Here is a 16,293-nt window from a genome sequence, read left to right on the forward strand (position 1 = left end):
ATGATGCGCCGCGGTGCTACATGTCGCCGGAAGAATACCGCAGAAAAATCCATAGATCAACCCGGTGACGACGAATCAATGGAAAAAGGGGAGAGGGTAGTAAATAAAATATATCGACGCGAGCGAGGCTGTTCCCGTGCAACGAAAGCAAATTCCCCAGGAGTATTTCCTCCTGCTGGCGTATCGAAGATTGCGTGACGTGAATTATTAAAGTCGAATCCACGGAAACGAGCGCGTCCGGGAAGAAAGGGGAAGCAAGAGAAAAAGAGCCAACGGAGGAAAAAGGAAGAGAAAAAAAATAAAGAAAGGAAGAAAATCCTGCGTCTTATCGTGGGTATCTCTCGGATCGAAGATGCACGTACCGCCTGAAGAAAAGACTCTGTGATCCCATACGTTTTTCCACCCTGCCGGCTCGCGATACCATCGTACGTCTTTTCTAAGTGTCGACGTTTTCCACCCTGGTTCGTTTCACGCGCCTTTTCCCTTCCGCTTGAACGACGCGTCAATGCTAACTACCACGCGTGGTAATTAATATTTCACGTGGTTGTTTTATTTGTTCTCGACCTGAAAGCTCGGCGAAACAACAGATTTCCTCGCTGGTTAACGGTACGAAACGTTCAGTTCTTCTGTCCGGTCGAACGAAAAGGAGAAACCGTGAACAATGTAACAGGGCGCGAGGCAAGACCGTGGACGACACTCTTGCATGGAAACTGGCCGCACAGGAGAGGATGTGTAAACGTCAGACACACCCTGTGATTTATGACACGCGCAAACCAACGAAACGGTTACGCCGGAATACCCGAGTCCGAAAATGAAAATGCTCGGATGACGCGTCGGTAAAATTGCCTCAGATGCATCCACTACGTGACGGGAATAAAGGCTGACGGAACTTTTTCCGCGGAATTCCGTGAAACACGAAGAGCAACTCAGAATCCAGTCCGTGCTTCTATGAAGTGCCTGAACTTCTTCGGTTCTGGGGACTATGAACCGGTATTTGCGAGAGTTATTTAGGTTTTTTGGGGGGTAACGGGTAGCTTTTATTTTGGAAAAAAAGAAGCGTATTTAGGATAAAATTGATTAATCCATTAGAGGAGATAGCGTATTTTGTGGGTTTAGTCTCGAAAATTAAAGGTCTGAGCTTGCTATAAACTGTTAGACAAAGTTTCCTTTGATTAGCACGATGCACTATCCACTCCACCTTCGCTTTAAACACCCAGCCGATAAAAAGGTAGTTGCGATCTCTGCGAAACACTTGTTGTACATCACCAAGAAGACTTCGCGTCGATAATTAAATCCAGAACACTCTTCTCTCGAAAGATTTGTGTAATTACCTCGTAGAAAATTAAAAACTAGTAAAATTCTACAAAGAATAAGTGTCGATACACATTATGGATAAATTTATCGTCGAAATAAGATCGTAGGAAAATAAAATAATACTTTCGGCTGTTGTAAAGTGGGAATTTATGCGTAGTTCGTGTACGAGGATCCTTGGAATCGTTGAAGAATATCAGGACACCTCTAAAACGCCAGGAAACAGCTTCTAACAAATGGATAAATCGTGCCGGTCATACTATGTGGCCAGCTAGATCTCCGGACGAGAATCCATCGAGTTTTTTGCCGAGAGGATCGTTCTTGGCTCGGCTTCAGCGAAAGATCCAGTGAAAATACCTAAATTCTCCGGGAACCGAACAAGATTCCCGGCAAAGCCGAGCAATTCAGAGTTGGACGCGTCGGATGGATAAAGAGATCAATGAAAGGACGTTTCTTGGCTTGCAAGAAGGTGCCATATAGCCGTTCCCCCTCGATACGTAACAATCTAAAAGGAAAAGAAACAGAAACTCCACTTTGAGTGATAAATTCATCGTTCGAATCTATTCCGACGATCTCGAAAAATCTTCGAAAAATCTTCGCCAGTTGTTGTCGACGAAAAGTCGAAGCGGCGAAATATTCTCAAGTCCGGTGACGCGAAAACGCACGCAACCCTTGCAACCGTAATGCTTCGCCGGCCGTAAGAACAGTACCAAAAGCGATTGCAGCGAAATTACCTTGGCCCAAACTAATATGTACTCTCTAAGCCACGAATTACGTTGTACCACGGTGTTCAGGAAACCTCGAAACTTTCAGTGGTATCAAAGAAGAAAATGTGTCAAGAGCAGAGGCAGAGCGAGGAGGAGGAGGAGAGGCTGCATTTTTAAATCCAATTAGCTTGCTAATGCCGTAATACAACTTCGACCATGCACGAAACGACGCCGACGCCGCGCACCGGAGGAAGTTTTTCGAGAGAGAGAGAGAGAGAGAGAGAGAGAAAAGCAATTTAGCCAAACAGCCGCGGCTCTTAAGCAGCCTTCTCTCGTGTGTAATGGAGGAAGCATAATGTCTCCATCAACGATTTCCCATTATGCTTGTCGCGGCAGCTTCTTTTTCACCCTCTTCTGCTATCCACCTTTGCTGCCACTGTCTTCTCTCCTTAATGTGCAACCAGACCAGAAGAAAGCGCAGCTTTTCGGCGGAGGAGCGAGTGTTCCTACGACGTGGAATGCGTGGCCATCGATCGGCCGAAAGGATCGCGGTAACGAGAGGAAGTTTAATCGACACCGTTTAACGAGCCGGAAATACTCACTGCGTTCCTTTCAATCGTTTGAAGAGGAGCTTTAAGATGGAGAAGGAGAGAGTGAAATTCGCTCTGAATTTTCCATTATTATTCTGCATATTTTCGACCATATTTAAATATGCTTCGTTAAGTATGCTTAAAAAATTCTCTTCTGTAAAGGGTTAAGTTATGAATATAAGAACTGGTACGCAGAATTGAAGGATCAAATCTCGATCTTTCAACGTTCACTTTTGACAAACTTCAACGCGAATAGAAACTACATTTCCACCAACTAACTTCCCCACCCGTCGTACTGTCCTGAAATAATCACGCGTTTACAGCCAAGGATTTACACTTGGGTAACAGGACCTTCCACTTGAAAATCAAGCACAGCTCCTACTGTTACCTCGGGTTCCGCCTTAGGCGAAAGGGTGTCACAGTAACCGAAACCTTTAGGATACACTTCTTCCGGCCGCAAGACGGAGAGCGAAACGCACAGCTGGCGAACTCCTCTATCCCACCCATTAATTGACATAATTAAGCAATTAGGCGAGCGCCGGGACGCGTCCCGATGCTTAAGTCGCAATAAGTTACCCAAAGTACGTATAATTTGGGCGATATGCAACGCTCCTAAGTCGCCATAGATTCGGGTAATTGCGAGGCGGCGAGACGAGCCAAGAGAGAGGGGTGGCTCGAATAATCGTCGTGGCGAACGCGGAAATTTTGTCCAAGGAAAAGTGTAGAAGCTTCACGCCCCTCTGGCGAGAGGCAGAACGACGCTCGACGACTGCGAAAGATAAACTATAAGGCTAGGAGAAAAAGTACGAATGGACGGAGGATTCGGAAAGTTATTAGGGAAACCTTTTCGCCAAACAGGTTATTCGAACCGTGATATCAGCTCGCTCTCCGAGCAAGGGAGGAGGAACAAGATGTTTTCCTACCGTCTCTAACGAACCACGATTATGGTTTCCACGTGGTTGAACAACGTTGTTTTGAAAGAGCGTAGATACTTGGGAGTAGTATACGAGAACGGTTTTCGAAGAGGAAATAGAAAGGCGTGGAGAATTTGTCAGATGAAAAAATTATTCTACGGAATATTTCCACGTCTGTTTTTCTTTCCACCCTTTTCACGGAGTTTGTTTAGCCGGCTACGCAAGTGAAAATTGGAATTGTTACGATTGGAAAGAGCGTGCAAACACTCGGTTAATCAGAATAGCGTCAGAGACGAGAGTGGGAAATTGGTGTTGATGGCGAATAAACGTGTTTACACGGTATTAGTGTGTTCGGTATATTTACTTGGATAATAGGGATATCCCGTTGTATCGTATCCAACGGAGGTTCGTTACGATCTCTATCGTCTGGTTTTTCAGAGAGGAATATGTTCAAATACGAGACTTTATCGTTGGAAAGTCCAATGTTTATCGGCATAATAGAATTATCTTGGAGAAGTTCTTTTGTAACGCTCCTCGAAGAAACGCAAACAACCGTGGAAGTTAAAGTTATCAGACCGTTCCGCTCCGTGAGTCGTCAAAATTGAATAACCCTTGGCTCGCGAGGCGAGTGGATACCGTCCAAGAAGCTCAGCTTGCTTCATCGAATCCATTATGAAACATCATCCATAAGAGAGACTTGCCAAGTTCTAACTTGTCCGCAACAGGTTGCACTTTTCGTGCATTAACACCTTCTTCCCTAATGCAATTTTCCAAAGGACAACGGTCCTTCGAAAAATCCAACGAACGACCAACCCTTGAAAATTCTACGAGCGTTTGATTTCACGTGGGGAAAAAAACGAAATTTCCGGAAAATCAGATCTGAACGTTTGCTTTTGTCAACGACGGACTGAACCGTCGCCGAAGGCGTAACTTCCTCTCGAATCTCGCGTTCGTATTGTGAAGTTAAAAATGCGGAACGACTGTATATAGGAGCCATGCGTCGACTACGTAACGCGACAAGAATGGGGTGCGTTATTGGCACGGTTTATCCCCAGAGGCTGCGTATACGTGTGTATATATCCGTTCTAGCATGTTACACACGCGTTCGGACACGTACATACACGCGTGTGCACGCGAGCGCCTGTCGGCTTTGAAGTGGCTCTTGCCTCCATTCCTGGGGTGCAAGTCGGCTGCTATCTTGCACACCATCCTATCACCATGGCCGACGGACGTGTGTCCCAAAAGCTACACGCAGGAATGTGCAGCCTCGAGAATGCACCGGCCGTGCTGCATTATCGTAAACCGAACGATCCCTACCAATGTCGTTACGCGCCTGTGTAATTGTTATTAATATATCCGGATTCGGATCTGTTCTTATACGCTACGACCGTGTGAAATCTGGTACTGTACGTCGTGTACCGCGTGTTAAGGGTGAATCGCTTGCGCCAATGGGGTGAAATATTGGTTCGATCGTGTGTTTTCTGGCAATTTTGATTTTCGCAAGTTGAAAAGTATAGATATTGAGACAGTAAGAAATTTTTTGAGCAGTTTAGTGTACGTTTGAGGAAAGATTTCTACTCTTTAAGAGATTGCGTACAGAGTGAAAAATTAATTTTTCAAAAATGGTACTTTGAAAGTATCAAAAAATTCACTTTCAAAAAGAAAATCACAAGGGTGAGCCCATTTTTTAACCTTCTATTATAAATTTCTTGAGCAGTTTAGTGTACGTTTGAGGAGAGATTTCTACTCTTTAGGAGATTTTCGTAGAGTGAAAAATTGATTTTTTAAAAATGCTATTTTGAAAGTATCAAAAAATTCACTTTCGAAAAGATCACAAGGATAAGCGTATTTTCTTAGCTTTCAAAATACAGCTGCCCAAATGTTACACCTGTGTCTATTTTTCAGCTTCCAAGGTGTAGACAGTCCCCTTGAAGTCCCCAAATTGTAAGGCAACCCGATTGCAAAGAGAGAAAATCCTTTACCGTCCAACACCAGGCAAATATTTACCAATAGATCGTTGCTCCCCTTTACACTCTGCAACGTTGGCCCGTGTCGCAAACGAGTTCTCACCTGGAGAGTTAATTTGATTTCCGTGAGCCAGCTACCGGAGCCCGAATCTTTCGCTTTATCGGGTTAATAGAGGGCTTTAATTAACGACACGGGGAAGAATTTCATTTAGCTAGCGCCAGTTTTGGCAACAATGCCGAAGGAGATGAAGTATTCGATTAAGCGACGTCAGTCTCGCGGCACGCCTAAAGACAATGCGTGGAATTTTCCTCAAAGAAAGTTCCACAGTCGACTTGTACGTAACGTTGGGACAAAAGCTGGGACACGACGATGGCTTATCTCGAGACGTTTTACCAACCTTCCCACCGGTTCTTCTCTTCCATCGCGAGTCACCGAAGTGCCGGCAACGAATACGAAATCCGCCAGAAAGGGAATCAATGAGACGTGTACGCCAGCAGCGAAGTTGCATCCATCTGCATACATCTTTGAGAAATAAACTGATACCCGATCAGAAAAAGCGTTCAACGACTGCCACCTTTTTCACCCTTTGAAACCGTACACGTGCCTACTTTCTGCTTGAAACGTTAACTCACCTGTACACGTGCCTCTGTCGAGGTGGATTTCTAGTCCGGGTAATTTTAACGACAAGATATCGAGCAGTTTTTCTCCTATCGCTTCTGCATTCGTGGAAATAACAGAGTAGTGGTTTTATCGAGTCTCAAGTGGAGTCTTTATTCGTTGCATTTCAAGATATTGCATTTACGTTTGTATTCAGAGGTATCCCAGCTTTGGTTAATAATGCGATTCAGCACGGTGAAAGAGCAATACCTTTAATGTTCACTACAAACCTACAATGAAATCCGAACCGTTTTTAATCACGGGTTATCTTTCACCGGCTAACCAATTTATTATTCAGGTTACATGAATATTTCACGACGAATTCTATGAATTTTTAATAACACACCGGGTAATAGTATCGGAATAAAACTTTTCTGCGACAACGTGAATTATTTCTTTTCCGCGCTAATGCGAATTATTTATCATTTATATCCACGGGTATGGAGAAGACGAAATGATCGATATGGACAAAAATCCGACGAACGAAGAGAAGAGAAAATAAAGAAGAAAAAAAAAGAGCAAGAGAAAGCTAGAAGAAAGGTTGCAACGTTGAAAGTTCCAAGTGCACTTGCGAGGTGAAAACGAAGATTGGAAGAAATCACGAAACAGTTGAAGTTTGCGAAAGCACAGAGGATGCGATGAAGGTGAAACGCGAGAACGTTAGCATGTCCCGCGTGTTTCGTGCCGGTAATTAAGGGCTGCGAGGGAACAGCAACACACTTCAGCCTAGGTGCACATTTGCGGCGGTCTGATAACGTGACCGTTATGAAAAATCTCCGTTGGAGAGCGGCCGAAACGCGGCCGTCTTTCGATAATATACAGAGAGAGAGAGAGGAGGTTGCCGTGTCGAGCCACTTCAGCTCCTGGTTCAATCTCGAGGAGGCACGTGCAGCACGCCAAGCCAAGGCGAAAAAGTAGACATCGGGAGTTTTCCCTGTGCCATAAAACCGGCAACTCCCGCGCGCGTACCGGCGATTTTTAAATCGATAAAACGCCAGTGGAGAAGCTTTTTATTTTTCCGTTTACCGCCGAACGATAAACTTGCCCAACTTTCGACACTTTGCGTCACTTTTAGCGCATTCTGACGTGGTTTAAAAACGTACCGGCGTGAAGTTTCTTACTTCGACGTACTATGTATAGTTTCGATTTGGTGTTGAAGTTTCGTGTAAGTACCGAGTAATATGAGGTTCGTGACTTTTTCCGCTGTTTTCTTGCGGCTTTCGAGGGTAACTTTTAATCGTGTAACCCTTTCGTTCATTCGGTGTATTGGATTAATGGTGTTCTATATGAATTCCCTTAAACGTATTTTATTTTTTTTTTTTTTTTTTGGCGCGAAAGGACGTCTTAACGCTTAGAAAATCGCAGTCGAAGTGAAAGTGAAAAACTCGTAAGGGCACGACAGAAAGTCTGTTGTCCACTTGAGAAAAAGAGACCAGGGCTGCACCAGCCTTTTACCCAGGTCCCTTAGGCATAAACAGTTACAGGCCTATGGGTCCGATGACTTCTGGTCTATTATATTATTTTCACTAGCAGTGTTTCTCATATATATAACACAATTCATTTTTGCTTACTGGCTGACGCATTATTATTAGTAATAATCCAGCACAGCGTAAGAAATGCGAGATTTCGGCGGCGAAGTGGTGGCCTGGACTTTGTTACCCAGGAAGAGAAAGCGCGCGGGTACCTGAGGGTACCATAAACTAAGCCCTTTACCCAGAAAGTCGAACGAGGGGGCTCCAACGGGATACGACGCGGAAAGGACACTGGAAATAGCCGTCGAGCGAGACGGACACCGAAGCACTTATCAGTCGCTTATCACTATACTTTAATACATTTTTGGTTAATACCCTATCCTGTGTTAAATTTACTTAAGTTGTGCTGACAACAGTGTCTGTTAATTTGAAGTACTGAGATAAATGCAATTCTTTTTTCTTTTTGCACGACTCTACTTCTAATGAAATATTCACTATGCAGGCTGTGACACTTATGCTATAAAGCACTTATACTTTGAACTTGCATTTATGTGCGTTTAGCTTATCAGTTAATTTATTAAGTACTGAGATAAGTAAAATTATTTTTCTTTTGTACGATTGTATTTCTAATGAAATATTCACTACGTTCACTATGTTAAATATTCATTACGTTACAAATAACGAAATAAATTTACTTTGAACTTGCATTCTGGTGAAACGAAATTTTTAATAACGAAACAACTGTAGAAGATCGATTACGGTTGGTTCTACCGTCAATAGGGAAAAAGTCAAAGTGTCAACGTCGATTTTCGAAGTCAAGTTGTGTAGGTCGTGGCACCTAAAAGGGGATGAGTGGCCGTCGAAGGAAATTCGATTTCTTCCTTCGCTGTCGACATTCGGGGTGACTATTTTCGGAGTGTGTTTCCAAACTTGTCCTCTCTACGCTCGATGTATAAACTAAACAAGGCAAAACTTCGGAAACTATCAAATCTTAAAAACTTGCAAACGTGGGACTTGAAAATGTAAAAATTAAAATTCTAAAAACTTCTTTCTTATCTTTCTTTGAAATCCTTGGGACTGAGATTATGAATAAAGAACACCTCGAAATCTCTGCTATAATCTCTTATATAATAAACTTAACGGAAGATTTCCAAATAGATTTCTAAATGTAACACACAGTTTCTGTGACAGAAACTAAAATGTTCCAGATTTCTATCGAATTACGTCTTCTTCCGAAATTTTCAAGTCTGTCACATTTCGAATAATTAATTACCGAAACCTGGTGCACAATTGAAACCACAAAGATAAAAGAAACGAAACGAAATACGTTCCAAATTAAACCAAAAATTGTACGATGTTAATACTAATTAAGAATCGTGTAACGCCGATGTACATATTAAGCAACGTTAAATATCGAAATAGGAAGAGACAGGGCGGTGCGGCTGATAAGAATTCTCGAACAGCGGAATCCAGGTTTGCGGCACATTACGCAAGAGACGGGCACCAACTGGTTGATAGACGCGGTACGCGAACCCTTTCTTCCCTATTTCACGCAGAGTGGGCGGCCTGGTGAAAACAATGGACGAAAGAATCGTCTGGCTATAATGCACGAGCGTAGTACCAGACGGGACTGACAAGTACCGGCACGCTAATATAGAAGGAACAATGCGACATCGGCGCGGGGAAGAGAGAGAGAGTTTTCCAGGGCTCTTGAAACAATTAACGGCACTGCCGTTAATCTCCGCCGCTCGACCCTCTATTGCGTCAATCCGCGCCAGATTCGCGGGGATTTAAAAAGTTTCGAAATCAATCGAATTACCGACCCTCACCCTTCATGGTTAGCCGAGCTAATTTCGAACGCCCAGATAAATCAACGAGTCGCCAATTAGCAGCTCAACACCCCCGTGAGAAACTAGAGGTGAATAAACGTTCTTAACGCTGATAAACACTGGATTTCTTCTGAGGTGTAGAAATCGAAAGATTTTCATATCGCGATCGATACGATCGAAAGTTTGTGATTTGGAAAGCTTGAATTGTCGATTCTTAGATTAAAGGGAGGAAAAGAAATACTTTTGTTCTCCAAATCGCAACGTTGAAAATGCGAAATTTTGAAAATTTGAAATTTTCTGTGTCTGAACATTATTTCGCTTCTGAAAATTTCATTTCTCGCTACTTGAAACTTTGTGATTTGAAAACCCTCAATTATCGAACTTTCGAAATGAAATTGATAAAAATTAAATTTAGACGAAAGAAATGCGAAATTTTTTCTTTCTTTGAAAATTATTTCGCTCCTGAAAATTTAATTTTTCGCTACTCGAAAGTTTATGATTTGGAAACCTTGAATTGTCGATCTTTCGATAAGAAATTAACAAAGATTCGATTCGGACGAACGAGATACTTTTGTTCACAGTAGTAAGGAGATTTTGAAGAGAAAAAAATTTTGTTCGAAACCATTCGCGCTCCGCAAAGCTCGAAGGCAATTCGAATATCCAGAACCAGATAGAGTAAAGCTCGAATGTCTGATTATCTACTTGAGAAGCACTCGGTACACGCTAGAGAAGACAAATTGACGATTTCATAAGAACCACGCTGACGCTGGAGATCCTTTTGCAACGCGATCCATTCAATCAGAAGTAAGAAATGATTCAAAAGAACGGCCTAGAGCAAGATACTTGATATAATAAGTAGCTGTCCTGTGGAACAGATGGTTCAATTTATTACAGGCTTTGGCCGAGCAATCAAGGCCGATAATTAAACTTCTGAAATTCGCCGGAGACCTGAAAAGTGCTTGGCAAGCAGAAACTGTTCTCCGTAATCAATTGCCACGACAAAAACTTATTAAGGTCGTCGGACTATCGATAACGTGGACGCAACGATATTCTCATTACGTATTCCATTTTATATCTCCAACTTGTCTTTTCGTACCTCGAAAAAAGAAATTCGCCTTCTACACCGTACGAAAGACTAGCAAACGGAATTATCAGCCAATCTGGATAAACGGTAGAGAATTAACCGACGTGTTCATATGGAAATTGGCAAGGATAGAGGTCTCGTTAATGTCTGTACAATTCGGAACGAAGTTGAAGTGATTTAAATTGAATTAGAACGTGGAATGAAACATTTCTGCAAGTGAAAAAGGGTTGAAGTAGAGAAAAAGATGAACTTACCTTTACCGTGCACTTGCTGTCTATTCGTGTCCGCGCGAAGCGCTTCCGCGGTGTGCACCAGCTCGTCCAGTTGCGGCTTTTTCTGTCCCAGCTCTCGTAGAACATCCTGCGCAAACCAGCCATTCACGGATTAGTACAGCCATTAAAAACTCGTCACTGAAGCGATTTCTGAATCGCTTGCTTTATCGACTACCGTCCAATTTATCATTTACATCGTCGTCGATTTTCACGTGAAAATGAATATGTCTGTCAATGATCACCCACGAAACAAGCATCGTCTAAAGTAAACCACGAAAATTTACGAATAGCCAGAATTGAACGGCTAATATTTCTCTCTTTTCTGGGATCAGATCACAACGCAACCAGTTTCATTTTCTATCTGATAAAATGTTTTCCCTAGGCTTTTGTCCAGGGAGAGTAGAAAGGGGAAAAGAAGAAAACAGGAAGAAATATTCAGGAGTTTCTGCGAAGCGTAAACGTTTTCATCAAACGTTCCGCGAAAGCCTCGGGTCGATCACCTGTTTCTGCCTCTTGGTTGTAGCCGCTTTCTGCTACACGGGCCTATCGATCGGTCGTAGGCATTCTAGAAACCGAGCTCTACCATTTTCACAGTCCATTGTTACAACAAGCCCCGGTGGGTAGGCCGGGCGTTGGCTTTTTCAAAATCTCATTAGCATATTGGGAAACGAAACGCGTATTATTATTCGGCTGTGTCATCGCGTGCAATTATGCCGCGTAATAAAATCACGCGAAACGGTAACTAATTAAAACTTCTCGCTTCATATTCGCCCCGGCAAGGTACAAATGTAAATGGCTTACTGACAACGTCGTTGCTTACCAATGCCGCGAGCATAAACATCCCGCAATTATAAGCGAATATTCAAACTTTTAATCGGAAAACCATCCGACACGACCACGGGACTGCTGCCGCGAGAGAATTTATACCGGTTCTCTATCTCCGTATATACGTATCGTAGTGTAGTTAAAAATACAAATTTATCTGATGAAGTTCGCCTCTTAAAGGGGGGAAAAATAAAATTTCCCGTAAATCTCGACGATATAATATTACACCGACGATATAATATAAAGGGAAAATGTAGATATCTCGGGAAATATGACCGCGAGATAAAAATCTCATTAACCAACGTTACGCCACCTGTTCTTCCACGGGACGAAAAATTTCTCTCCCTCAAACGTTTCTCCTTTTTTCTTACGCACTCGTAACAATCGAAATATCTGACGTGATCAAGCTAAACGACACGAGCTCCATATAAAAAATGCAAATGAGCACAGTGGCTGGAGGAAAACACACCACCGCCGAGGTAACAACAGAATTCTTCGCTTGGTTTTTCCAAGCTATAGAGAAATTTGCCTCTGTAATTTCCAAGCACACTCCGTATACAATATCCACGTCTTCTTCGATCAACGTCGGACTCGTCTACCTTGTCGCGAACAATCTTTTCACCGGCGTGCATTTGTCGTTCACGTTCCATTGAATATCTCTCGGCGCTCTTGCAGGAAATAGAAAAATCTGAGGGGAAAAGGAAGGACAGGTGAGAAGTGTAACGAGAGAGAAAAAAATCCGTGTGACAAATTGTGTTTCCATCGTATCGGAAGTGGAGAAAGAAGACGCGACACTTCGTTTACAGGCTGTACAACGACACACACACACGCACGTTTCGAGGGAAAATGTTTACCGAACACGGGCGCTATCCCAAGGATTACGGAAACAATAACCGTGTTAAGTCTTGCTAATCTGCAACGGACCGAGATAAAAGGACAAGCCAAACGACTGGCTCCTTCGCGCCTCACTACACCGAATCCTAATCCCATTCTCGCGCTCTCGCCTAACGATCAAATTAATTTTCCTAAGGTCGACTAACCGTGAAACGTTCAGCCGTCCCTTCGCTCCTCCGCGTCGGGCGGGGGAGGACGCTGTTCGTTTAACGTCATTACGCTTCCTTCCGTTTGGTAACGGGCGAAATTCGAACCGGGCGGCGGCGAAATTTCGATGAATTATAGAGCGATTATGCGATATCTAGCAAAGAGAGGAAAAGGGGTGGAAAAATTCGTACGTGTTCCATTTGCTACGAACGACAAAAATGTTCAGCTTTCTGATAGCGGGCCACCGATGATACCCGGTGTATCGTGGAATTCAGTTATAAAATCGACGACGGAACAAGTTTAAACGACGATCGATATATCGAATATCTTAATGGTCCCGAAGGAGAGAGAGCGCTTTTTATTACCGGACAGCAGCCTCGTCCAATTTCGCTCGATGCTGCTGCTGCTTGCTGAACCCACGTTCTCTACCTCTTTCTACGTTGGCTACTACGCTCGCTGCTACGTGTCGTCGAATTAGCTAGATCTGGACCGAGCCTGGCCAGATTACTCCGTTAATCTTGGTAATCCGTTTTCTTTCTACTCGTCGAGAGATGAGTTTCCTTCCTCTCTCTCTCTCTCTCTTCGTGATTCGTTGGGAGAAGTGAAATTTTCGAAGCGTTCCTCGATAGTTTCTTTCTCTTCAGAGAGGTCGGCGTTTGATAGAATATATTCGCGAGTTTTAGTTAAATTCTTTCTCGCGTTCCGCTGGTATAACGCACTCTTTAAGAGATTCGATCTTCCGTTTTTAATCCTCGGTTCCGTGCGGCCACACACACAGACGCGCACAAAAACCAAGTTATTTATAAGCCAGTGGTGTAATCGATCGTGCGTTACTTCCGTGTCACTGGCGGCTTGGAAAACTCGCTCGCTCTTGGATATATAGGAGAGGCGAAAGCAAAGGGGGAAGGCTGAAGAAGGGGAGGCTCTCTGGCTGCCTCGACATAGGCGAGACACGAAAATATGAAAACGGCCAGACGTCCGATATAATGTATGGTGATGCATCGCGTCGTTATGTAAATACGAAGTTAAAGACGAGAGTATTCCGCGTGGACGCCGGATAATGGCGACTTCGTCACGCGTAAAATGAACTTCCCTAATGCCACGCGATTTATGGGACAGAGTGGCGCCAAGAGGGAGAGAGAGGGTGCCACGACAAGCGCGACAGCAGAGAGAACGCGTTCGAATTTTACGCGAATAGTACTTTGCATTCGTTACGAAGGGACGTTGTTATTTCGACGTGCAACGACGGTGGAGTGCACCAAGTCATTTTGCGCTTCAATGTACTGTAATGCTGCATGATGCACTGACCTTAGTAAATTGTGTTACGAGTGTGTCACCGTTGTGGAATTTTTAATTGCAAGCAGCGCGTTATAAACGGAGAATTACGAATTATGAAGCGTGCGTTCGAATAATTCTGTACGATGAATATTTTATACGAAGTTGAATATTTCAACCTGAATTTCAGTTTGACTGGCCGAATTTAACATTCGAATTCTATTGGCTGAGTTAGAGTGTTTTAATTTTAAATATTTCAATTTTGTAGTATCGTAATTGTGAGGATGAGAGAGAAAGCGGGCGACGAGCGACGATAGCCAGGCCCAAAGGGAGAAACCCCGGCGACAAGAGGCTCACGAAGGGCCTGGCTATAAAGTACGGCGTGCGAGGGATGAAAGGGCAGTGTGTTTGAAAAAGACGAGAGGCGTGAATCGAAGAAGCGTGTGTCAAAGCCCAATGTATCATAGTTATTCTTATCTTTTGTTAATAAATATCTATTTATATTTCCGATCCCACAATTTTATTGACTGAATTTAAATATTTCAATTCCACGGGTTAAACTCGAATATTTCGCTGAATTATGAATATTTAAATTTCACAGGTTGATTTCGAATATTTCAGATTATACATTCAGTTTTTCGTAAAAGAAATTGCACAGCAACGACGATGGGAAAATAAATACGGCGCAAAGTGAAACTGGCGCGCGGACAGCCGGGTGAAACTTTGACAACTGTTAACGCCGGACGGGTGTTCGCGCCTCGTACAACCTCGACGACCATTCTCCACCACGTTAACCCCGTTTAATTCCCGTCGCGAACGGTCTCCGTCCCATTTGGATATCCTTCGATACTTCTCCGGGACAAAAGAGATATCGATGGCGTTGAATCGAAAGGGTAACCATAGATGGGACGGCACGTTAACCGAGAGGCACTACGCTCCAATTCGTTGAAAAGGCAGCGGCCAATAGGGCTGTCACATTCTCGGTTCCCCCCGATGGTAACCAATGGAAAACTCGTAGGATTTGATCCGGTGAAACAGGAGCCACTGGAATTTCAATAGATACGCCGGTTGCCTCCGAACATTCTGAATGTTATCGTTCGCGCTAGAAAAGTGATATCCCGAGCGCCTCGTGTCGCGTCCATTTTAATCCGCTCAGTCAACGTACTGGCTCAGCTTCTAGCTACGATTTTTTTTTTCTATATTTTATCCACCTCCTACCTCTCCTATTTTACTCTTTGTTTCTTCCTTTTTTTTCCCCCTCTCTCCCTGAACGATACACGCTACGAACGGCACGGCACCGAGGTAATCTTAACTAATGTTCGCAACAAGAGAGAAAAAAAAAAAAAAGAACGAAAGCTGTGTTAGCGGGAAAAATTTTATAATCCGCTTCTCGAGCTTCAACGACGATTCCACCCTGACTCCAGGATTCATTTCCACATCTCTCTCTTTCTCTTGTGAAAAGAAGAGTTATTATTCATCCTTGACACACTTGATTCCTTTTTTTACGTTGCGTTATTACGCCATTAAGTTGATACAGTTTTGAAAAGTCGTCGTCGTCGGGGACTCAAGCATACGCGTAATTACATTTCTCTGGCTCATCCCCGACTGGTGCACCGCCGCTGCATGCTGTTTCAGATAAGTCTCGCGTAATTAACGTGCGCCACCGACGGCGGTTAAATCGTAAGAAATTTCGCTTTGAAACACTAATGCGCCGCTCAATGCGAAAGGATAAAACACGACTCGCCGCGCGATAATGTTTGACGAACAGTTAGAAACCCCGTGTTTAGAGCGTATCGGTGTTCCCTGCTGCTCTCTTAATATCTAATTGCGTAATCTATTTACTCCATTGTGGAAATGGAAACTAGAATCGCAGAGATTTTAACAATGCAAATAACACTCGTGGTCTTCGTCCGTTACACATTCTAGGAAACCGCTGAATTGTAGTTTGCATCGATTTCACCATTTAATTGCCTAATTTCTCTTTACACCACTACTCGTGGACGTTCCTTTAATGTTTCACACGTCGTTTGGTGTCGTTCCTGGCTATCTGCAAGATTGCATGACACTTGTAGAGTACGGTACAGTAATTAGAGAATATTATATGCAATATACTCATTTTGCACGTCTGTTCATTTTTCTATATTTGTAAATATGATAAATTTTTCTGAAGCATATTTTTTTAAATGAAGATTAATTTATTTCTTCTCCCGTGGAATGTGGTGAAGTGAAATTACTTAGAAAAATAAAGAATACTGTGAATAAATGGGTTGGAAAATACTTATGAGCCGCAGAGTATATTATTATATATAATATGTAACACAAATTACTATACCCCAACAAAGTTGAAT

General features: G+C 43.2%; 1 protein-coding gene across 1 annotated transcript in view; it reads right to left on the reverse strand.

The window, feature by feature from the left end:
• LOC108570937 (dystrophin) overlaps positions 1-16,293 on the reverse strand; it is a 517,829-nt gene that overhangs the window by 378,363 nt on the left and 123,173 nt on the right. The window contains exon 32 of the mRNA XM_017932876.1: positions 10,787-10,892. Coding sequence (XP_017788365.1) covers positions 10,787-10,892 — 106 coding nt within the window. The remainder of the gene's footprint in view (positions 1-10,786; positions 10,893-16,293) is intronic.

This window comes from Habropoda laboriosa, unplaced genomic scaffold, assembly GCF_001263275.1.
Source record: "Habropoda laboriosa isolate 0110345459 unplaced genomic scaffold, ASM126327v1 scaffold90, whole genome shotgun sequence".
In the NCBI taxonomy this organism is placed as follows: domain Eukaryota; kingdom Metazoa; phylum Arthropoda; class Insecta; order Hymenoptera; family Apidae; genus Habropoda; species Habropoda laboriosa.